Source organism: Balaenoptera borealis (genome assembly GCF_965194805.1).
Source record: "Balaenoptera borealis genome assembly, chromosome: 1".
NCBI classification, from domain to species: domain Eukaryota; kingdom Metazoa; phylum Chordata; class Mammalia; order Artiodactyla; family Balaenopteridae; genus Balaenoptera; species Balaenoptera borealis.
The window spans coordinates 159,809,902-159,835,543 of record NC_138860.1 but is presented as its reverse complement, the minus strand read 5'-3'; the positions used below and the strand labels follow the sequence as shown (position 1 = coordinate 159,835,543).

The 25,642-nt window shown below is 40.5% G+C and overlaps 1 protein-coding gene across 6 annotated transcripts in view; it reads right to left on the bottom strand.

Moving 5' to 3' along the window:
• Positions 1 to 5,697: 5,697 nt before the first annotated feature.
• FOXJ3 (forkhead box J3) overlaps positions 5,698 to 25,642 on the bottom strand; it is a 126,220-nt gene continuing 106,275 nt past the window's right edge. For all 6 annotated transcript variants that reach the window (XM_082388181.1, XM_082388183.1, XM_082388184.1 and 3 more), the window contains 6 exons: positions 24,214 to 24,388; positions 21,034 to 21,450; positions 19,891 to 19,992; positions 19,312 to 19,503; positions 8,988 to 9,095; positions 5,698 to 8,684 (listed from right to left, as the gene is read on the bottom strand). In XM_082388181.1, coding sequence (XP_082244307.1) covers positions 8,569 to 8,684; positions 8,988 to 9,095; positions 19,312 to 19,503; positions 19,891 to 19,992; positions 21,034 to 21,450; positions 24,214 to 24,388 — 1,110 coding nt within the window. In that variant the 3' untranslated portion in view covers positions 5,698 to 8,568. The remainder of the gene's footprint in view (positions 8,685 to 8,987; positions 9,096 to 19,311; positions 19,504 to 19,890; positions 19,993 to 21,033; positions 21,451 to 24,213; positions 24,389 to 25,642) is intronic.

Genomic DNA, 25,642 nt, shown 5'->3' with positions numbered 1-25,642 from the left:
GGCTCCCTCCCCTCCCCCAGGCGCTGGGGTGGGCAGGATCTTCCCCGTGATGCTCCGGGGGCAGCTGGGGAGTGGACAGAGGGTGTGTCTGGTTGTTTGCTCAGCAGTGTCATCTCGCATCCCCATGGCCTGGCCGGGACAAGGCACTGGGGGAGCTCCATTCACCATCTGCTTCCCACACGGCAGGGCCTCCTCCCCCCGCCCCCTGGCCTGCTCTGGGCATCGGCGGCCACGGAAACAACCTATCACACCCGAAGGCTGTCAGGGAAGGAGGGAGACCCACCTGGTGCTCCTGCCATGTGCCCCAGAGCCCACAGGCTAGAGGGAGGATAGGACACGGGCACAAACTCCCTGGGGCTCCGCAGGGAGAAAAGGTCCCCCCGTGGCCGGGTCTGGGGATGCTTGCCAGACCAGGTGGCATTTGAACTGGGAGGATTTGATCAATGGGAGGATTTGGACCCACAGAGATGGGGGCTATATGGCAAAGGCCTGGCAACAGGAAGCACACAGGGGAAGGGAGGGGGGATGGGCTGAAGCAAAGAGTGTGTCAAGAGGGGCTGTGGGTGAGCAGCCAGAGGAGGCTTTAAACACCAGGCTAAGGCGTTTTGCCCTTCACCCGGTGACAGTGGGAAGCTAGGGGAAGACCATGAGAAGAGCTGTGATTTAGAAAGATCATCATGGCCCTTGGTGTTGGGAGCGGACTGTCTAGGTATGGCTGCTGCACTGGTCCAGGAGAGAAGGGGTGTGTTCCACCCCCAGCAGTACCCTGGGAGGGCCAGGGGTGATTGGAAGGATGGTGTGCAGGGGAATCCATGGGTCTTGGCATGTGCTCTTGAGAAGCAAGGGAGGAGGGCAGACAGGCAGATGGGTCCTTGGGACTGACAGTGTACCAGGGCCCGTGCTGGCTGCTTCCATCTGACTTCTCATGGACGGTCTCATCAACACTTTAATCCCATTAGACAGATGAGGAGACTGAGGCTCAGAGAGAGCAATGTCTTGCCCAGATGGAACTTTAGGTTCTTTTGACTCCAGAGTTCGTGTTCTTTCCATTGCCTCATGTATTTTCTTGGCCTTTGAGGCCCGCAGAAAACACGATCAGCCACAGGCCAGCAACTCACAATGGACCAGCTTCTGGTCTGGCCAGGAAGCTTTGTGGGGCGCAAGGAGGAGGGTAGGAGCTGCCTGGGGGCAGGAGCAGTTATAGATAGATCTGGGATCCAGTCCAAAGGGCCACAGTGGGGAGAAGCAGTGACAGCGGCCAGGCCAGGGATGTGATGAGAAAAGGGGAAGAATTCATCTGTATTGGACTTGCAGGGCCTAACCCTGAGTGTGCCTGAGAAACCAGCTCTATCCCAGGCAAATGCCTCCGGGGACGTGGGCTGCTGGGGAAGACTCGAGTGGCTAACAAGGACAGGAAGGGAGGAAGAAGACAGAACCTGAGTGGGGAGCCATCCCGCCCTCCCTACCCTGGGCAGAATGCCTTCTCTCCTGTCTGCGGCTTACGATCACACACAGACACACTGAGGCACACAATCGCAATCACGCAGGCGACACAATCACATACCCAGGCACAGACACATGAGCACACAATCACAAGACACACAAGCACACACATACAAGGTCTGGCTCACACACACGGAGGGCCTCATGAGCACAGTCGGAGTCACACAAGCACTCGCGGTTACCCTGACTTATAGGACCTACACCCCCCCACCCCAGTCACAGAGCTCATGCACTGACACGCTCTCACACGGAACCAGAGGACCGTTCCCAGGAAGGCCTCTGCCTATGGACGTCACTCAGGCATGGGAAGGGTGGGAAGTGCCCTTGGACGTCTTTATTGCCATTGTCTGGGACAGGAAGTTGCCTCTCTGACGTTCTGGGGGCTGCGTCATGAGAGGGGTGGCCTTCACCCAGTGACGTCAGCTCAGGCCCCGTGCTAGGGTAGGGTGGGTTGGGATGGGTGTGGTGACTGGCACTGAGGGAGGTCAAGGGCAACTGGGGAGTGCTGTGGAAGAGGCCATAGGACTCGGTGGGAAGAGCAGACCGGAGTAAGGCAGCTCTGGGTTCCCGTCCCCTTGCCAACCTCTCACTGATGGTGACCTGAGGCAAATGACTTCACCTCTCTGAGTGGCAACGTCCAGCAGTAAAAGGAAGATAATGACACCAACCTCCAAGGCAACTGGGAGTGCTAACTCAGATAACTGCTGTCAAGTACTGGGCACAGGGCCTGGCAAATAGAGGCAATAATCATAATGTTGTGATGGCCCCGGGACTCGCTGTGTGAGTGTGTGCGGGCTCAGAGGCAGGGCTGGGAGGACAAGGGTAGACGCCCCGTGGCAAGGTGTGTGGCAGGCCCGGCCACACTTGCCTAAACAAGACATCAACTGGTCCCAGGAATGCAGAGCCTCAGGAAACTCAGAGCTGGGGTTGATGGTGGGGCGACCTTCCCCACCCGAACCTCAGAGTAGGTGACAGTGGGCATCAGGAGGGCTGGGCCCAGGCAGCAGACTCAGAGGCCACTCTGCAGTGGGCCCCCCCCAGTATGTTTATCGCCGAGGACTAGAGGGCTCCTCGGCTCCCTCCAGCAAGCTCTGATGCGGCAGCAGAGTCTGAGGGCTGGCCACTGGGGTCCTTATCTGTCTGTAGGAGCTCCCAGCTCTGGGGGCTGCAGAGGAAGAGAACACAGCCCCTGTGGTAAAGGAAACCTTCCAAACAAGGAAAGGCACACAGCTGGCAGCCCTGCGCCCTCTGGCGGCCTCCGGTGCTCACTGCGGCCTCATGGCTTTGTTCTAAGGCTCCCCGTTCTTTGCCCTGTAAGGGACTGACAGCACAGCGCACTGGAGTGTAGACACTGGGGCTGGATGGCCTGCGTTTGAAATCCCGGCTCTCCTGCTCCAGCTATTATTACCTCTACCACTTACGAGCGAAGGACCCTGGGCAGGTGACTTAATCTCTTTGTGGCTCAGATTTTTCCTTTGCAATAGGTTGACAACAATAGTTATCTACCACACAGTTGTTTTGAAGGCGAAATCTGATAACCCACAAGTACTTGGAATAAGTAATGTGAAGTAACAAGGAATACATGGTGGCCGTCCTACTCTGGACTTCCAGGGTCAGCGTTGCTGAAGGCACAGCTTGAGAGCTGGGTCGAAGCAGCCTTGACCTGGGCTTAGACTCCGGCTCTGGTGCACTTACCCAATGTGTGCTTTGCACATGTTGACTAGTTGCTTATCATGTAAGGCAGAGACACAGGGAGGCTGCTTATCATGTGAGGGAGAGACACAGGGAGGTAAGTCCAAAATCCTCTGGAAAATCCTTTAGGAAGGCACCACACTGGGGAAAAACACACCATCTCAATAAGCCCAACATGGCCATTTTTCCTAATTCTTGGTTACAGTCTGTCTTTGAAGTAGCTGGCTTGCATCCAAGCGCAATGTTGTACAGAATGTGTATCTTTACCCACTGGAACGACACTCAGTGCTGAGATGCTCAGGCAGAGAGGTACCTGGAAGTAGACATCAGTTATGGTCTCAGGTTTGAATCTTCCAACTCGTACTCACTGAGGGGCACACGTTCATCACAGGTAGATACTATCACATTAAGATTTCCATTCTTTCTCTTTTTGGCCAAGTGTGTATAATTAAATTCCCATGCTTTAATCGAATGCATTCAGGAGGCTGCTGCCTTGTGCCTTACCTCTCTAAAGCAGTTTGCTTTTCTGTAAGCCGGAGCAATAACTACAGTAACTACTACAGCATCATGTTCTTGTGTAGATCAAGACAATGTGTGAGGAATTTTAAATTCCTGCCAGGAAGATGACTTTCTCACTCCTCCCCTTCCCCCAACTTTCCCCTAACTAATGTATGACTTTGAGCAAGTCACTTCCCTCTCTGGGTCTCAATGTTCTCAACAGCAAAATGTGGGTGTTTTATAATCTTAGATGATTTCAAAGGCCCCTCCCAGCTTGAAGCTTTCAAGATAGTTCTGTGATCCTAGGGCATTTTGATGCAGTCAACCCTTCTATGAATGCTAACTGATGCTTACATGGTTCTTCCAGGACTGCTTTGTCTGACTGGTAAGGGCACATCTGTAAACAGCAGCCCTTAACACACTGTAACATGGTAAAGCCTTAAGAATGAAACATGCATCTTTATGATCTTTTTTTCATTTGATCAGCACAAAGGTGCACTTTAGCTGTGCCTGGATCAGCACAAAGTGACCAGATCTAACCATGCCCCCTACTACAGTCTTTCAGAGGCACTGATGAAAAAGCAGAGCTCCTCCAAGTCACACACACACACACACACACACAGGATGGGTAGGCACTATCCCTGGGTGGAGCAAAAGGAAATGGGCTTTGGAGTCAGGCCAGACTGAATGATCCCAGATCCTCCACTACCTAGGAGAACTTAATTAAGGCAAGTTAATCTTTCTGAGCCTCACTTTCCCATCGGTAAAATGGTTATAAATAGGTTTTCCTGACAGTGTTGTATGGGTTAAGTTAGAAGTAGTGAGGGGTCCTGAGCAGGATCGTGGGATTGGTGGGGATCTCTCCCCTTCCTGAGTGAGACAGACCGCAGCTTCAAGTCCACTTCCACCAGTGTCGTTGGTCTGCCCACTGGTAGCCTCTCTGAGCCTGTTTCCACAATCAGGTCGGGACACCACCACTCATCCTAACTCCAGGGATTGCTGGTGCTTGGCTCTTAACTAGCAAACCGTCACTTCTTTGGCTTCAACCTCACCCCGGGCCCATGCTAATCTAGCTTCCATGCCTGGCTCAGAGCAGTGGTATAAATGGAAACGCCTTCTCCCGTCGAGTCCTTTGAAAACTCAACTTAAAAAGCCCATGCCCACCCCAAAGCTTTCCTAAGCCAATGCCCTAGCCTCAGCATGCCCTAACTGCTCACCACCAGAATCTTGCCTTGCCATGGGGTATCTTCAGAGTAGCTTCCCTGAGCAAGTTCCTTGGGCTGGCATTTGCTCCCTGTCCTGGGTAAGTCTGTACCCCCTACAGCCAGAAACTGTGGCTTTTTCACCTCTAGATTTCTCATGGGAAGGGCTGACACAGTGTGGGCTCAGCAAATGTTAAGAGGCTCCACTTTCACCTTTTGGAAAGAGCACTCTGGGAAGGCAGTGCTGGGGGCAAGACTAGGGTCCAGGGTAGGGGTAGGGACAGGGGTATTCCACTGGAAGTAATAGAGGATGGTGTAAAAACATGACGTTGGAGTCAAATGATCTGGATTCAAACCTTAGCTCTACCACTTGCCAACAAAGGATCTGGGGAAGCCATTATACCTCTAACTTGAGTTGTTCCCATATGTAAGATGAGGATAACAATATCTACTTAGCACAGCACGTGGCACATACTGAGTACTTTTTATGTTCCAGATGCTGTTCTAAATGCCTTAATTAATTTAATCCCTCTACAACTCTAGGAGGTAGGTATTATTCTCATTTTATAGGCACTGTAAATGAGGAAAATGAAGCTCAGACAAATGAAATAATTTCCTCAAGTTCACAGAGCAAGTGAGATGTTCAATAAACAGCAGCAATGACTGTTCTCAGGCAGCAGTACATGGGACACAATCTCTGAGACCCCAAGGAATGACTAACTCCAGGCTTTCTGCTTCTGGACTAGCTCCAATCTTGTTCCCTCAACTGCAGCAAATGACACAGACCAATCGGTGTTGTAAATAGAGTTAACATAATATATTTATTTTAAGTGCCATTCATGCATATCACTTCTGGCAGCAACAATCCTAATGACACTTGGGATATTTCTTTACAGCACTGAACAGTTACAAAGAATGGGTGCCGTTCATCATAGAGGCAAAATATGAAATCGTGCAATAGCAAAACTGTAGAAACATTAAAACACTGACTGTCCAACAGCAGTACAGAGAGCAGACTGTGTTTGCACAAAAAGCCAATGCATTTTCATCACATATATACAATATAGATATGTACACATCACCCTCTGAATGAACAATATCAAAATACTCTATTCCATTTGAAATAATCCCCAGATTGATTCCCTCCCACTTCAAAGGACATCTGAGAGACATGTATTTACAAGAACATACATGAATACATTTACATTTCAAAAACTGCCACAAATGCCAGTCGGATTATTCTCCTGGACAGAGTACCCCCATTTGATGATATGCATTTAAGATTCTTTTCCCCAAAAGTCTTCAGTCAATTTAAGCCCAGGACAGAACTTGCCCTGCACTTACAACTACCAACTGAGATGGCCACTAGAGGGATGCTCTGCACCTCACTAGGGAGCCTTGTCTGGCCGGAGCCCGTGAGAAAGCCTGTCCTGGGCTCCCTGGCCACATGAATCACCAGTGTGGGATGGGTCTGGATGGAGGCTCTGCCTCCAGGGCCATTCATGGTAAGTTTAAATTCTCACAAAAATATTGATCACTGCAAATCAGTAAATGACTGCCAAATGGGAAATTAGCTTCACACAATTTGTAACATCTTCATCAGCGGTTTCTACTTGAATCACTCAGTATAAGCTACTGCATTCTAATACCCAAATTGTTTAAAGTGCACACTGCTACCCACACAATTTATAGTCTCAAAACAGCTATTTTGGTATCTAGAGAACTGTGACTTGAGCAGACTACTGAGAATCACCCCCTTTTTTCCGAGCTTTTACTCTGCAGGCTGCTATCTCATCTTGATTGGCTGCCTTTCCAGAATCCTCTGATTTTTACTGATCCAAGGGGCTGGAACTGAGTTTCCTTTTTCATGCCAAGCAGGATCCAAACAACAGGAATATAAAGCCTTTCCCTTCTCCCCAACCTCACCAGCCTTTACCATGGCTGGCTTCCCAGTGATTCATTCAAGGCAACACTCCACTAGAAAAAATACCCAAAGACGTTCGCAAACACTCTCACGTACACACACAGAGAAACAAAGGTGTTTGTTTAGTTCAAGTAGAGATGACTCAACCACAGAAATCAGTAAGGGTAATTAAAGTGACTTAATAAGCATGGCTGATGGAGACTAGAGATGCTAAAAAGCAACCAGCGAGCAGTTAGTACTCCTTGATTTGATGGAACATCGTTTTGCCATTAGAACTGAAAAATTCTGCTTTTTTTTTTCTGGTTTAAAGAACCAATTCAAAATCTATTCATTAAAAAAAGAAATCTCATTTCTCTTAGTTTCATTGCAAAACTAAGACAATCAATCCATGCAAAGTAACTGTGAAATAAAACAAAACAAAAAACAAACAACTAATAAAAACCCCTAAGAGGCAGGCTGCATTTCAAAGAAAGGAACCAAACGTCATGCATACACAGACACACAGGACAACAGAAACAGCAGGCCACCCAACAGTAACTGCACTGAAGACTGAGGCAAATAAAAATCCATGTGTGGCTCTACCCTCCTTTCAGTGCTTCCTAAATGGAAAGAGAATGAGGGGGAAACTTGCTATACAAACACTGCCCTGCTGTTCTGTTGCCCAAAGGAACTCTGATTCAAATTCCAGAAAATCCTACTTAGCAAATAAGTCTCAATTAGCAGGAATGCAAAGATAGAGAATATACTCACATGGCAGGAGTAATGATAAAGAGAATGACACAATCTCTCTCTGATTGTCTTGTCTGTAAACTCTTATCAAGAAAAATAATTCTGTGCTTTCAGACACTGCATTTCTCCTTAATGAACCCAAGAGGAGTTGAGCATTCACAGAAGATAGCAATAAATATTAAAATAACACTTTTGAATAATAAATACATAAGTGAATGTGGAGACACTGATTTGTTTCAAAAGCCAAGGAGTGCCCAGCTTCTAATCAAACACATTTAGAACTGGCATACAATGCAGACTTAGAAAAACAGATGCTGACACGGTGCAACATGAACTCTAGAATCCCCCAGGCATCAAAAAAACATTCGGTCAGTCCTTCATGCTGCTCAGGAACAACATGCCCCTTTGGACTGTTTGGAGAGTATCAAACTCCGGGTTCTCTGGCTTACTGAGTAGAACTCAATACTCACATTTCCGAAAAAGATTAAATAAGGGGAACTGGGCTTTGAAAAAATCTATTTCCTTTCAGTTGCCTACATCAGTTAAAAGCATCCTGCCAAAAATAGCCTAACAAGGAATAAAAACTCACAGTAACTTCCTTTTCAAGACATAATAATCCAATTAGAAAAAATTGAAGCCTTTCAATAATTTTTGTACATGTATTTACACATATGCATCTATAAACTGCTTGCAGCAAAATAGGCTCTGCCTGAAAAATCAGTCTGGCACTTGTGGTCAACATCAAACCGACACAAATATGCAAAAGCCGTTCAAATCACACAACAATTAGGAGCTACATAGGGCAGCTGGCAGGGAGACAAACATGTAGTACTTGTCTGGGTCAGATAAAAGCAGTAAGTTATCCAGCTAAAATCTTTCTGATTGTCTTCAAAAAAAATTTCGATAACATTGGTAAAATGATTAGAAACTTTGTTTTCTCAACTGGATACTCTCAAACCTTTCCCTTCACTGCACAGAAAGGTAACGCTTGGGTCTGTCTGGTGCCTTGAGAAACAAGCTCTACACAATTGAATCCCAATCAAAGTCATCCTGGATGTCATCTGGAGGCAGAGAGCGCCGCATCTGGAAGGCTTGGGAAGGCATCATGTGCTGCTGGTTCATGGCTCCGTGATGGCCTGGAAGGAAGGAGGCAATGTCAGCAGTGACTTGGGAGAGGATAAAGGAAGAAAGAAACACACATCTACTGAACACTTCCTATGTGCGCCAGGAACTCAGTGCATATGCTCTCACTTACCCACCCAGAAGCCTCTACAAGGTGGCTCTTATGATCCTCATCTTACAGGTATTCTACACCCCACCCCTCTGAAACAGGGAGTTCACCCCCTCCTGAGGCAGCCTCCTTCCCTGTCGGGACAGCTAAAGCCTTTTTCAATATTAAACTCCGAGTACCAACCCCAACACACCACACCCCAAACTACCTGCAATTGTTGTTCCTGGAGTGCTGAGTGCCTGCGGGATGTGAGGATAACCAGGGGGAGGCATCACTGAAGGAGCGAGATTTTGCCTGGAGTCTATGTACAAATTTCCTAATCAGATCGAGAAGACAGAAGGAAAACATAGTACCATAAGTAAAGCAAATCAAACATAAAAATCTTAATAGAATTGTTACCTAAAACTAAATTAAGCCAGTAAAGTGAGGAAGAAAAGGGAAGGAAAAATCACTCCTTTTAGATGCTAAAACTCTGCCAAAGGTGGTGCTGGATTTTCAAACATGGTGCCAGGCTGGGTGTGAGTACACTGGTACTAATTCTGGCACTGCCTCTAACTCTCTGGAAGCTCGTAGGTAAGTTATGTCTGTTGTTGTTACATACCTCATTATAGTTCAAGAGCATTTTCATATCCCATTACTTCATCTGAGTCTCCCCCTAGACCCACAGTGAAGGCAAGACAGGGATTACCCCCATTTTATGGATGAGGCAACAGAGGCTCAGAAGGCTGAGAAGACTTGCCCAAAGACACATCAGTTTGACAGGGCCTAGGGCTAGAATTCAGTTCTCCTAACTCACGGGCTCTTTCCAGTAATGGTTGTCTCTATTGCCCTGATTTTCTCATCCTTAAAGCAGACCTAAGTGTGCCCTAGCTGATTAACAAAGTGACTGGAGGCACAAAGTGACAGGAAAGATTTGCATAAAGTGAAAGAGCTATATCAAAGGTGATTAAAAACATATTATTTAGAAGATGTGTAGATGGGAAACATAGATCTCATTTAAACAGCATTTCAGAAGGTTCTTAAGTTAATATGCTTTCACTGACAGCAGCCATCAAGTATAATAACTCCAGAATGTCAATTACATTGCATCCTAATGCAAAATAGAAAGGGAGGGGAGGAAAAATCATGCAACCTTCCACAACAACTCCTGGGGAAGAACCACCATAACACTGGTTTATATTATATGAAACATCCAGAATTCTGGAAAGGCTATTTCCCTAAGGTATTCTAATGTTTCACACAAACTATAATTGCATTCTAGGAATGCTGTAATCAAACTAGAAAACAGCAATCATTTTCCCAGAAGAAATTAGAAAGGGAAGAAAAATCTTCATTTTATATTCATGGTAGGGCACACTGTATTTGGCTGCTCACCAGTTTCCACCTGCCACTGGAAAGTCAGACTGTCTCCTCCTTTAAGGTAAGAATTACTAAGCCAAAAAAAGAGAAATGAAAAAAATATATATAAAAACAGATTAATCTCCAATAAAAATTAGGTTTTGTCTTATGACTTGAGTTGTTAAGGATAAGTAGGAAAGAGAGCTAAGATTTTGCAGGATGGAGGCTGGGAAGTCATTGGTAAGTGAATGACCATATTACTCAGAGGAGGGCAGCCCCTCTAGCCGGATGCAGCCTTTAAAAGGTACATCAGCCACGAATATGAAGGCTGATCACATTTTTTCTCCTGCAAAAATATACTAGAGCTGTAACTTAGTATAATTTTATTAGTATAACTTTTCTCTTCTTTTCTTCCTAAATCTTCAGTATGGTAAATTGGTCTGAGAGATCACTTCTGATTTTAAACTTTACTATAAAAAGGCATGTTATCTTGGGAGGCAGTGGCTGGAAGTCAGAACTCTTGGGTTCTGTTCCTGGTTCTTTCTCATTTTCTCTCGTCTCATTTCCTCACCTACTGGATTAGACCGCGAGCCACAGCTACTGAGCCCACGTGCCAAAACTACTGAAGCCCATGCGCCCAGAGCCTGTGCTCCGCAACAAGAGAAGCCACCAAAATGAGAAGCCCACGCACTGCAACGAAGAGTAGCCCCCACTCACTGCAACTAGAAAAAGCCAGTGTGCAGCAACAAAGATCCAATGCAGCCAAAAATTTTTTTTAAAATTTTAATTAAAAAACAAAACCAAAAACAAAAACCCTGAATGTTTGTGAATAGACATCAGCAGGCATGAGGTGATAGATACTTAACACCAGAGCTGATCACACAAAGTGTTGACAAAGGTCAACATGGCTTGGCAGGCCAGGGCTCGTTAAAGTTCTTTTGACTCAGAAGGAAAAGACTAAAGGGGAAGGAAATTGGGAGACAAATAAACACTGAGGGAAAACTATAGGTCTTCTGCATCTGCCAGGCTATGAATGGAGTAGCACTGAGAATCAAGAAGGAGTTGGGGGGACCCTAGAGGGAAAGGAAGTGCTGGCAATAAAAGGGAAAGATGGCAGAAAAAATCAAGAGAATCATAAAAACCAGAACCAAATAATCAAGGTCAAGGATCAAGTAGAGATGACCACAGAAGTCTACTAACAAAGGGCTTTAGGGAAATAACCCAGGATCTCAGCCTAGAGAGAATCTAGAAGAGATGTCTGGCCACTCTGACAGAGGACAGCAGCAGATGGAAAGTGCTTTTTCCATGACCAAGAGTACCCAGTTCCAAAATCAAAAGGTACTTTTGGACCTTTCTTAGAAATTTAGGCCACAAAATTGAAGAAAGTCTTGTTTCACCATACAGCTTTGAAATTGCAGAAAGGACAGCTACTGGCTAGCATGTACAATGGCCTTCTGAAATGGCCTTCTCTTAAGACTGACCCACATCTTCTTCTACCTGTCTTTCCTAGAATTCCCTGATCTGAAGGCAACAATCTGAGCAACACAGGGGCTCACCCCCAAACACACATGCATATTGATGTACATATAAACTACTCAAATTCACTTAGTACTTTTAAGGTTGACTGAAATGGTTTAAGGTGATTTGGAAAAGAGAATGTGGCAGCACTTAGAAGGGACAATTTTGGTTGAACAGGGAAAGAAAGGAAGAGAGGAGAACCAAGAGACAATGGACAAAGTATGGCACACCTGGTCTAGGACTTCAAGCAAGCTAGAAAAGTAAGTGATGTGTCCTGAAAGGGACAAATTACAGGCTTAGAACCTATCAGAGGACCAAAGATAAGCTGTCCACGTAGAAGAATAGATTAAAAAGATGGAATGGAAGAAGACAAATAAGTAAAAATACATGCCAAATCATAAAGATCTTGATACTTAAACATGAAGATAGGGAGAATTCTGGGAAGATGGTGGAACAAGAATCTAGATAAAATTGCATGGGTAAAATCTAACATAACTAGTTTGCAACTCTGGACTCTCTATAGAAGGTTCACAACTTGCAGAAGAAGGCTTGGTTGGCAAATTGCAGTTAATTTTGGTGAATTTCAGCTCTTAGCACAGATATAGCTACGTATCCCCTCACTCCTACCCCCATGGCAAGCAGCTGGAACAGCTTATACAAACCCTACAGGAGCCAGTGTAGGAAAAAGGGTACTGTCCACCAAATACTGGGGGTCTGTGCTCTGAGCACTGATTGTTGCTTCTGATTACAGAGGTGCAGACAAAAAGGAGGGTGGCCATTATTGCTGCATCTCCCCCCAACACTGCAAGCTCCTCTCCTCTGGCTGAACTGATTTCCAGGAGATTTAAAGGGCTGCTGTCCCCTTTCCCCTCTTTCTTTTCTTTTTTCCCCTCTGGGAGCCAGACATTAAAGACTAGGATACTGAAAAACAACTGCATATCCAGGGAAAGTTAGAAAGTGACCACCCATGCCAAAAGAAAAAGCACAGGCTCAGAGAAAACCTGAAAAGATCTTAAGTTTAAACCTTAAGTTGATCCTCAGCACAAGGATAGCCTGTAACAATCAAAAAAACAAAACCAATAACAAAATCCTGCAAACCCTTGGGAAGAGGAAGAATCTGATTTCCACAGGTATCACATTAACAGATTCAAGTGTATATGGTTTTCAACAACAACAACAAAAAAATCACAAGGCATAAAAATAAACAGGAAAGTATGGCCCATTCAAAGCAAAAACAAATCCACAGAAACTGTCCTTGAAAAAAATCCTAAAGGCAGATCTACTACACAAAGATTTTAAAACAACTTTACAGATGTTCAAAGACTAAAGGAAGATGTGGAGAAAATTAAGAAAGCAATGCGTGAACACAATGAAATATCAACAAAGAGACAGAAAACATAAAAAGAAACCAAAAAGAAATTCTGGAACTGAAAATTACAATAACTGAAATTAAAAATTCACTTAAGGGACTCAAAGAAGAGCAGGCAGAAGAAAGAATCAGCAAATGTGAAGATAGGATAGGACAATGGAAATTATCCAGGCTGATTAACAGAAAGAAAAAAGACTGAAGAAAAGCAAACAGCGCCTAAGGGACCTATGAGACACTATCAAGCAGACCAATTATGCATTGCGGGAGTCCTAGGAGAAGAGAGAGAAGAGGGGGCCGAAAGAATATCTGAACAAATGAGAGCTGAAAACTTCCCAAATTTGATGAAAGACAGGAATATAAACATCCAAGAAGCTCAGCGAACTCCAGGTAAGATGAAGTCAATGGGACCCACACCAAGACACATTATAATCACATTTTCAAAGATATAGAGAGAATCCTGAAAGCAGCAAGAGAGAAGTGACTTGTCACATATAAGGGATCCTCAATAAGATTATAAGCAGACTTCTCATCAGAAATTTTACAGGCCAGAGGTAGTGGGCCAATCTATTCAAAGTGCTAAAAGGAAAGTGTCAACAAAGAATCCTATACCTGGTAAAAGTGTCCTTTCAAGAGTGAGAGAGAAATTAAAACATTCCCAGATAAATAAAAGCTAAGAGAGTTTGTTACTGTTAGACCTGCCCTGGAAGATAATGCTCAAGAGAGTCCTGCAGAAAGAAATGAAAGGACACTACACAGTAACACAAAGCCATATGAAAAAAGTAAAGAGCTCAATGAAGGTAAATACATGGGCAATTATAGAGATAGCATTATCATAACAATGATTTTTAACTGCACTTTTTGTTCTATACATGATTTAAGAGGCTAAAATGTTTTCTAAAAACTATTAGTATAAAAGCTCATATTATTGTAACTTTGGCTTTTAACTTCACATATTGTTTTCTACATGATTTAAGAGATTAATGAATTTGAAATAATTATTAGTCTATGTTTTGGGCCACACAATGTAGAAAAATGTAATTTTGAGACATCAACAACCAAAAGAGGTGGAGGTGGAGCCGAAAAGGAGCAGAGTTTTTGTATGTTATAGAAGTTACATTGGTATAAATTCAAATTAGAGTGTTGTAACTTTAGGATGTTAAATGCAATCCCCAAGGTAACCACAAAGAGCTACAGAATATACACAAGAAGAAAGGAGAAAGGAATTTAAACATTTCACTACAAAAAATCAACTAAACACAAAAGAAGACAGTAATGCAGGAAATAAGGGACAAAAAAGCTACAAGGCATAGCAAAGAAATAGCAAAACACAGAAGTCACTGCTTACCAGTAATTCTTTTAAATATAAATGGATTAAACCCTCCAATCAAAAGACAGAATTGGCAGAATGGATAAGAACACATGATCCAACCATATGCTGACTATAGAAGACTCACGTGAGATCCAAAGACACAAACAGATTGAAAGTGAAAGGATGAAAAAAGATATTCCATGCAAATAGTAACCAAAGGAGAACAGGGATTGTTGTACTAATATGAGACGAAATAGACTTTAAATCAAAAAATGTTACAAGAGATGTCTTGTGAAGTCTTACTTCTTGTAAAGAAGGACATTATATATCAACAAAAGGTGCAATACAGCAAGAAGACAGAACAATTACAAACATTTATGCACCTAATAACATACTGCAAAGCATACGAAGCAAAAACTGACAGAACTGAAAGGAGAAATAAACAGCTCTACAATTACAGTTGGAGACTTAAAGACCCATTATCTCAATAATGGATAGAATAACCAGACAGAAAGATAAGCAAACAGAGGATTTAACACAATAAATCAACCTGATCTAAACAGGCATATATAGAACATTCTACCCAACAACAACAGCATACACATTCTTCTCAAGTGCACATGGGACATTTTCCAGAACAGACCATATGTTAGGCTACAAATCAAGTCTCAATAGATTTTAAATGATAGGTACCATACAAAGTATCTTCTCTGACCACAGCAGGATGAAGATAGAAATCAAAAACAGAAGTAAAAATGGAAATTATCAGATTTGTGGAAATTAAACAACACACACTTAACCAATGGATTAAAGCAGAAATTACAAGGGGAATAAGAACATACTTAGAGATGAAGGAAAACAAAAATACAACATACCAAAGCTTACAGGAAACAGCAAAAGCAGTGTTAAGGGGGAAATTTATAGCTATAAAGACTTACATTAAAAAACAGACCTAAAAAAGAAGAAGAAACAAAACCCAAAGCTAACAGAAAGGAAGAAATAATGAAGATTAGAGCAGAGATAAACGAAATAGAGAACAGAAAAACATTAGAGAAAAATCTTTAACACCAAAAGTTGGTTCTTTGAAAAAAAATCAACAAATGTGACAAACCTTTAACTAAATGGACTAAGAAAAAAACGACTCAAATTACTAAAATGAGAATTGAAAGTGGTGACATTACTATTGATTCTACAGAAATAAAAAGGATAAGAGAGTTCTCTGAACAACTGTAAACCAACAAACTGGACAACTTAGATGAAACAGACAAATTCCTAGAAACACAATATCAACACAGACTGAATCATGAAGAAAGACAAAATCTGAATAGACCTATAACGAGTAAGAAGACTGAATACTTAATCAAAAATTTCCTGTACAAAGAAAATCTCTGGATCTGATGGCTTCACAGGTGAATTCTACCAAACACTTAAAGAAGAACTAAAACTACAGACCAATATCCCTTATGAACCTTGATGCAAAAATTCTCAAGACAACAGCAAAATGAATTCAATAACATAATAGAAGGATTATGCACACCATGCATGACCAAGTGAGATTTATTCCTGGAATACAAGAACAGTTCAACATATGAAAACTGACCAGTGTAATATACCACATTAATAGAATGAAGGGGGCAAAAACCCACATGATCATCTCAACTGACACAGAAAAAGTATTTGACAAAAGTCAACACCTTTCATGATAAAAACACTCAACAAATTAGGAGTAGAAGGAAACTACTTCAACATAACAAAAGCCACATATGAAAAATCCCATAGTGAACATCATATTCAGTGGTGAAAGACTGAAAGCTTTTCCTCTAAGATCAGGAACAAAGCAAAGATGTCCATTTTCACCACTTCTATTCAACATAGTACTGGAAGTTCTAGGCAGAGCAATTAGGCAAGAAAGAGAAATAAAATGCATTCAAACTAAAAAGGGAGAAGTAAATTTATCTCTGTTCACAGATATAATCTCATACATAAAAATCCCTAAAGACTACACACAGAAAAACTGTTAGAATAAATGAATTCAGCAAAGTAGTAGGATACAAAGTCAACATGCAAAATTCAGTCACATTTCTATATACAAACAATGAACAATCTGAAAAGGAAATTACAAAAACAATTCCATTTTTCAATGAGATCAAAAAGAATAAACTACTGAGGAATACATTAATTACAGAGATGAAAAACTTGTACAATGAAAACTAAAAAACATTGCTGAAGGAATTAAAGAAGACGTAAATAAATAGAAATGCATCTCATGTTCATGGACTGCAAGACAATATCGTTAAGATGTCAAAGCAATCTACAGATTCAATGTAATCCATATCAAAAATCTCAATGACTTTTTTGGCAGAAATAGAAAATCCCATCCTAAAATTCATATGGAAGCTCATGGGACTGTGAATAGCCAAAACTATCCTGAAAAAGAACAGCAAAGCTGGAAGACTCACACTTACTGATTTCAAAACTTACTACAAAGCTACTACAGTCAGACAGTGTACTGGCATAAGACCAATGGAACAGAATAGAGAACCCAGCAATACACACATATATAGTCAAAATGATTTTTGACAAGGTGTCAACACCATTCAATGGGGAAAAGACAGTCTTTCAAGAAATGGTAATAGGAAAATTGGATATCCACGCACAAAAGAAATTGGACCCTTATATAACACCATATACAAAAATTCACTCAAAATGGGTCAGACTTACATGTAAGACCTAAAACTTTAAAACTCTTAGAAGAAAACAGAGGGCAAGAGCTTCATGACATTGAATTCCATAATGATTTCTTGGCTACTATACCAAAGGCATACACAATAAAAGAAGAAAAAAAAAAGACACTAACAACACAGTAAAAAAGGAAACAAAAGAATGGGAGAAAATATTTACAAATCATATATCTGGTAAGGAGTTAATACCCAGAAATATAGAGAATTCCTAAAACTCAGCAGCAACAAAAACCCAATCAAGAAATGGGCAAAGGACATTTCTCAAAGAAGATATAAAAACTGCCAATAAGAAGATGAAAAGATGCTCAACATCATTAACCATCAGTGAATGCAAATCAAAACTACAATGAGATTCCACTGGAATAGCTACTATTCAAAAATAAGAAAAGAAAATAACAAATGTTGGTGAGGATACAGAGAAAATGGAACCCTTATGACTGTTAGTGGAAATGTAAAATGGTACAGCTGCTGCAAAAAACAGTATGATGGTTCCTCAAAAAATGAAACATAGAATTGCCGTAAGATCTAGCAATTCCACTTCTGAGTATATACCCAGAATAACTGAAAGCAGGGTCTTGAAAAGATCTGTACACTCATGCTCACAGCAACATTATTCACAATAGCTGAAACATGGCAGCAACCCAAGTGTTCATTAACAGATGAATGGTTAAGCAAAATGTGGTATATATTATATATACAATAGCCTTAAAAATAGCCTTATACATACATTCAGCCTTAAAAATGAAGAAAATTCTAACATATGCTACAATATGGATGAACCTTGAAGACATTATGCTAAGTGACAGCTACAAAGAGACACACACTGTATGATTCCACTTATATGAGGTACTTAGAATAGTTAAAACTCAAGACACAAAAAGTAGAATGTTGGTTGCCACGGGCTGGGGAAGGGATGAAATGGGTGGAGAGGTCTTGTTGAATAAGTACAGAGTATCTGCTTTACAAAAATGAAAAGAGTTATGGAGATGGATGGTGTTGATAGTTGCACAACATTATGACATTATGAATGTATTTAAATACCACTGAACTGCACACTTAAGGATGATTGGGACAGTGAATTTTATGTTATGTGTATTTTACCACAATAAAAATAAATTTTTTGAAATTTATTTTAACAGGAACCAAAAAAGAAGTGACAAAAGGAGAGAGAGAGAGAGAGAGAGAGAGAAGCTTAAGAGTTATTAAAAAAAAGAGTTTAGTGGCTTAGTATCTGGCACATAGAGGGCATTCAATAAATTCAGTTAATACTAAGTACCTCCTATATATGCCAGGCATTGAATGAGGCTCTTCTATGAATATGATTTATGAAATGAATAAGTCACCAAAATCACACAACCACTGAGACTTTCAAGTTAGGTAAGCTATTCAAGTGGAAGAAGCAAAGACGGAAGATTTCTTTTGTATCAAAAGAAGATTTCACAAATGAAGATTTCACAAAAAGGACTAGGGATCTTGAGAACTTAGAAAGACCAAGTATGTGAAATAATTTAGGATAATGACTGAAGGAAGCCACTCAGGATAGAAAAGAGAGCTTTTTAGCATCAACTCTAAAAACAAGACAATGTACAGAAAAGAAGTCAACATGGAGATAAAGGCATCAAGAAATTAAAATGAAGAGAGAAAGAACTTGGATATTAAACACAGAATGTAAACTTGAGAAAATTGTAGGCTCTGCAATCAGAGTAAACGAGATGGCTACAAGGGTAAAAAATAAAGGAAGAAAGTGAGATGAAAAAATACAAAGCACAAATTTTGAGTCCAGAGCAAAACATAAATGAGACTACCGTTATGTATACTCTTCATATACACTCTGAACTTTAAATTTTTTTTAACATTCTTAGAAGATATATAAAGATGTGTTGATTTTCATTGCAAGTCTATACAAATTTAAATTGGTAACATCTCATAACTATGTTCTTATTAAAATTAAAATGTACATATCTTTAAGACATTTAATTCTTGTTTGGTAACTTGAAAGGTTAAAGTTCACAAAGGAAAGTCAATTATAAACAATAAAATAATCATGTAAATCATGACAGAAAAACATAGTCTCTTTTATCTCAATTTTTCTAAGATATATCTTAAAAAAATTACTTGATTTCATTCATTTCTTAGAAATAAAAAGATATAAATGCATCACTGCTATCATTAACGACATATCAAGTTGCCCCAGACAGTTACTGAATTTCATATGAATGAGAAAAAGAGAAAATCAAGAAGATAATTAAATCCATACCTGTTCCAATGTGTTGGGAAGGTTTTGTTGGATGCATGGCACCATGACAGACATTCTGCTGAACATTACTCTGTGAGTGGATAAGGCCAGTTTGTGTAAAGAACTGATTAAGAGAAGAACAGAGATCAGCAAATTGAACCTGATCTAAAGACCAGTTCTTGAGATCTGCCTGTCTCATACTCTCCATCAAACCTATGAGGAAAGCATTAGAAATACAGTTAGCATGGTTCTGCAAACACTGCAAAGAAAACAGCACTTCTTTTTTCCAGCCCTCAAAATTTCCACTGGTAATCTTCTGCCCATGCAATGAAGAATGACATTTTAAAAATTATTCAAAGTCTGATTCTTTTAAATGTGGCCAAATTTCCTTCAGAACTCTTGTCTGTGAACCTCCGCTACATCAACTGGCTGAAAGGCTTAATTACGAATTTTGCAAAGTGTTGTTTTTAAGCATACTACCAACTGCAAAAGAAACACTATATAAGGAGATGCTTACTTCCACTAAAAAGAGACTTAAAATCTATTCAAAAACACATGATATGTGTATTTGGTTATAAGTGAGAAGGAACCAATACTCACCTTGGAACTGTGAAAGGTCTACATCTGACCAATTAACACTGCTGGCGATTCGACAGCTTTCTTTTAGCATATCAAGTGTTGCATACCAATCATTTGAAACACCTATAAAAATAATATTGGCAATATTATAAATCTTGGATAGCGAAAGTTTGAGCTGGCTTTACTCCTGATATTGGCCGATCCCAATCCAGTTTTACAAATGGATTCAAACCCATTATATCATGCACTGGGGCAATCTGCTCTGTGAGACAGGCAGGAAAGGTATTATTTCCCTGTATTTTACAAACAAAAGAAATTGAACCTAGAGAGGAGGCATGACTTAGCAAGGCCACTATGATGAATCCAAGACTTGAAGCCAGCTGTACTCTGCACCATTCCAAGAGGCCCCATTCACCTTGTAGTCTATGTCTATGGTACCCTCTGCAGTTCTGCAGTGCAGAGACTGCCTGGTCTGTGAGCAATGTCAGTTAAGCATCTCACCAGAAACCATCAAGACCTATCTTAAGAGCAACAGACATTTTTTTTTCTTTTAAAATCAGGGTATGAATCTATCATTCTAAACAAAATACTTGGCAGGAATATGCAAAGAAAGAAAAAGTGGGAACATTCACTGAATACGTAAATGCAAGGTACTAGACTAGGCATTTCATACTTTGTAACCTCAATATGATCCTCATAACAACACTGTATACCAGTGTTGTCCTACAGCTAACAAAATAATAAGACCACAAGAGTTAATGCACCAAAGGTCATAAAGAGCCATAATGAAGATTCGAATACAGGTCTTTCAGACATAAATCTATACTCTTTCTTCTATACCACACTAAATCACAATAGACTGCAGACAGACTGTGCATTCCACTCTTCTTTCAAACGCTCACAAAAACACTTGTTTTCCAGAAGAACAAAAGAGTTAAAACCAAAACCTGCAAGGGTTGCTGAGTTTGCCTATGTTACCACATAAACTGTAATCAAGACAATATCCAGGTGAATCTATAGACTGAAGGACTTACAACTCTAGGACTACGGCAAGGAAACACAGAAGATGGATAAGAAGAGTATTGGTAGAAAATATATATAAGCCCCAGATAACAGATCCAAATTCACAGTTAGCCAAACACACGTCAGGAGACAAAAACTTACCAGAATTACAGGATACCTGTTGTGGGGGAGGGGGTGCCTGATGTGTTAACGTCTGATGCTGATGGTTCGGATGGTGCTGTACGTGCTGGTGTGGAGAGGAGTGCTGGGGGTGAGGGGACTGGAGCTGGCTGTGTTGCTGCGGGTGTGGTGCTGGGTGCTGCGGACGCTGTGGATGCTGTGGTAAACCATGCGGTCGATGGGACGGATGTGGAGACGGCTGTGTGTGCATCTGGGGGTGGGACAGTGAGACCTGTGCAACCGAATTACTGCCCGTGGTGTTGAGGCCACTGCCATGACTGTTGGTCAGGCTGCTTTGGTTGCTGTGTGGGTGAGAGCTCACTGTACTGCCGGGAGAGTGCTGATAGGAACAAGAAGTGTGGGACTGCTGGGAAGATTCAGAAGGGATGTTCATCAAACCTGAAAACAGACAAAGCAAGAACACTGATGGTCAGATTTCAGTTATACCTTATGACAAACATTTGCAAAATTATTTACAGAGCAAAGGTATATGCTGTCAGGAAGTGATTTTGGTTCAGTTTAACAAGTATTGATAGAGTATCCACCATACCCTGGGGCTCTGGGGCTACCAAGAAGAAACATCATTCTCTGCCCTCAAGTAGCTCGTGGTCCAGTGGAAGAGACAGACACTTGAGGAGATTACGTCCAACACTGTAAGTACTAAGGCAAAAGTATACAGAGGGAATACAGGAACTCTGCTTCTTCCCCGTTTTACCTAGGAAGGGGCTCTGAAATACAGAGAAGCCTTCCTTGAAAAGGCAGTATCTGGGTTGAGTCTTGAAAGATGACTAAAATGTTAAGGGAAAAGTGGGAGAGGTGTTGGGTCACATTGAGGGTGGTTCTCTATAGGTCTGAAGACCTTTGACAAAAGAGGAGGGTAGAAATAAAGCCCAGTTATTTCTGATCTCTTTCTCTGACTACTCCAAAAACTTTAAGTCCAAGATGGCTAGAATCCTTAAGACCAAGCAAAACAAAACAGCCATCTCCACTGCTCTTTTTCATTACTCTTATGGAACATTCTTGAGATAGACACAGTTTAGGGGTTAAGATTACATATTTCTTAACACCAGAAAAGAGGAATTAAAATCTCTGCACCACAATTTACACACTTGGTAACTCTGGAGAATTATTAACCTCTCCAAGCCACAATTACCTCAATTATAAATGGGTATGATAATAGTACCTGCTTTGTAGAGTTGTTGTGAGGATTACATGCCATGGTACAAGTGCAGGCTGCAGGCTTAGCTCAGTAAATATTAGCCGCTATGATGATAATGATGATTAGGCCAGAAGTGCTTAATGTTAAAAATAATGTATGTTTGGTTTGCAGGTAGACACTCACTTTAACAAACCTTATTGCAACATGTAGTTCTATATAACTACACTATTTTCATATCCCAGAAGACAACATATAATGTTTTGCTGAACCAAACACAAAAAAGTTTTACTTGAATGAAATGAAAATAAAGTCCCATACCATACTGTCAGTCAATAAAAGAATCAAAAATTTTAAACAAAAATAAAAGTATTCTCATACTTGTTATCAGGAGTAAAATTATATCAGAGTACATTATAAGATAATCTCAAAACATAATAAATTAAGGTTTTATAGGTAGAAGAGTTTATACAAGTGCTTGCCTTAACCCTGGGAAAAATGTCATTTATATGGAATCTATAGGGTTACTACAATAAGATGAAAGAAAGCAGTTATTTCATTATCTGTTTCCAATAAAGTCCTAACATTTTAAGAGGGCACCCAGATATAATCTCTACCAACATTTTTAATCCCAAATTGTTTTTAAAATAAAACAAAACAAAATATCTTTCAGAAGCCCAGTATGTAAAACTAATAAATGTAAAGTTGTTTTCTGGGAAGCCATGAAAAGAAACCTGTTAGGTCTCCCTCTTCATCTGCACCCTTCTCTCTGAAACCTCCAGAAAACCCAACAGCTCCAAAGAGAACAATTTGGAAAGCACTGATCTAGTCTAATCTTCTTCACTGTACAATGGGAATGCTTAGGTCTAAAGAGGTGAAGTTAACTCAGTTGACTTTATGGTAGAACCTGGACTAGAACCCAGAATTCCTGTCAATCTTCTTTTCTTTTTTTTATTAGTGTAATGAAATAGCATTATGGGTTTCAGAAATTGTCGCCATTGTTATTTCAAAGCCAGTATTTTTCTACTATGATCAGCAAAGCCTTAGTTTTTTTTTTTTGTACTTTTATAGAAAGAAAATTTAATATAAAATTTGAGAAAATACATGACTCTTACTTTAACCAGAAAACCAACTTCCTAAACAAACTACTGATATTCATCAATATATATAACATTAACTTTCATAATATCTGACAATGATATTAAAATGTAAACTCTTTAAAGGCAAGGATTTTTGTCTACTGCCGTGAACAGGTAAACCCTCTGAGTTGGGGTATAAATAGTCAATCTGCCAAACAAAGCAATGCTTCAATGTTTGAGTTCCCAACAATTTCTGACTAGTGTTCGTTCTATGGTGGAACAACAATGAGACACCTTGATCCTACTAAATGACTCTGATTAAAATTAAACCAGCAGCTAATAGGACAGTAATACATAATAGCAACAATCTAGCATTTGGTTGAGATGTAACAGTACATCTCAACCAGTATCACTTTTAGTGTTAAATCTGATTTAAGTATGTTGTACAAAATAATGACCACTAACTAATGTGTTCACTTATAAGTGCCATACATGAAACTGCAAATTTGGTGCTACCATATTCCAAAAGTTATCTCTTTGCTAACAGCAGTCAGAACAGAAAAGCAAGGCACATCTATTCTTGTGGTGCAACATTTACCACTCAAACACTTCATATGCTAGACATCACTAATTAATCATGGCAGTCTTTCCCACATGGCATAAATGCAGTGTCAGAATCCTTTAACACAATGCTCCAGGACACCACTAGTAATCAAACAAAGTAGGCATGCATGAGGAGATAGATTTATCTGCCATTCTTGTGCTATGATAAAAATATATACAGACTATAGTAAAGGCACAAAGAACCTTCAATCCTTATCATGATGGTAATGTTCTAAGATTAAGGAACTATAACAGCTGCGATGTGAAAATAATTCTTTAAAAAATTTCAATAAAAAATTACAAAAGAGGTATTAAAAAACTCACCTTGTTGACTAAGTGACTGCTCAAAAACTGACTTATAAAGGCTCCGAAATGAGGCACTGAGATCTTCAAAATTATATTCTGAGAAAAGTAGTTGTTTGTCTCGTTCTGGAAGGTTGTACTGTGGCTGTTGTTGAGGAGTTAATGACTGAGAGACTGGTTCTGGATGATTTGTCACCTAACATTAAAAGAAAAAATCTACTAATTTAGTAGCTCTATATGAAAATTGGTTTGTTACATATAAAACTGAAAATATCAGAACAGTTTCTAGAATCCAAAGGAATTAACTTCCCTGTCTTCGGCTTTCCTATCCTCTGTTAAGTTGGGTATACATAAAAGGACAGACCACAAATTGTTAACTTAGGTCTTGAAGAATCTCAGAAATCTAATCCAACCCCCACATTTCACAGTAGGGGGGAAGAATTCAAAGTTAAAGGACCTTCCCAAGGTCATAATAAGTGATAAGCTAAGCCTGGAACCCTTCCAGTTTCTGTGGAGTCTTCATCTTGATTTCCACAGAAGCAATTTCATCTCAAACTCACTATACTCTGAAACTACTAACATTTCTCATTCATTTCTTCAATTAATCTTTAAGTATTTCAACTCAAATACTGTGAGTCAGGTTGTATGACACTGCCCAAAGCATCAAGGAACTTCAACACACCTAACTCTTCAATGTAGGTAAATTTTTCTTTTTTAAATGAAACTTAAGGAAAATAAGAAATGAAGGGTAAAAGACAAAGGAGATTCTGAGAAAAAAAGAATGGATCAGGGCCTCAAGCTATGCAAGGAAAAAGAGCACCATGAACACCTAAAAAATAAGAATTATCTCTGAAGACAGCACAACTAGAAATAAAATAAAACATGATCAGCAATATATCTTAAAGATCATATCAAGCAGTAACAAACTACCATTTGGTTTAGTGTTTTGAAAAAATTAAGATATGAACACTGGCTATAAATTTATGCAGCCTTTCAAAATGATGCTTACAAGGAGTCTACAATGACATGGAAAAATACGAGTTTTGTGTAGGGGAATGGCTCCACCACTGGCACATGACTTCATCATTACTGAGTACTTTAATTCATCACCTGATCAGCTAAATACGTAATTTTTTTCAGGAAGGGTGCATGAAAACAAGGGTAGGATGCTTTCTAAACTCTGTGTATCAAAGAATTAATGTCTTTTTCTTGACTTCACAACTGAATGAAAATTTGGTGGGCATAATATTTATAATTCCAAACCTATCCCCTTGACACTCTGTATAAAGTGTTCCATCATCTTCGGGCATTTAGTATTATGGAAGAGAGGTATGATTTGTGTTTCTCTGAATGTACCTTATTTCTTCTGCTAGAGTATCTATGATTACTTCTGAAATTTAAAAATTTGTTATGATGTGTCTAGATATAGTGTTTTTCCCATTAACTTTTC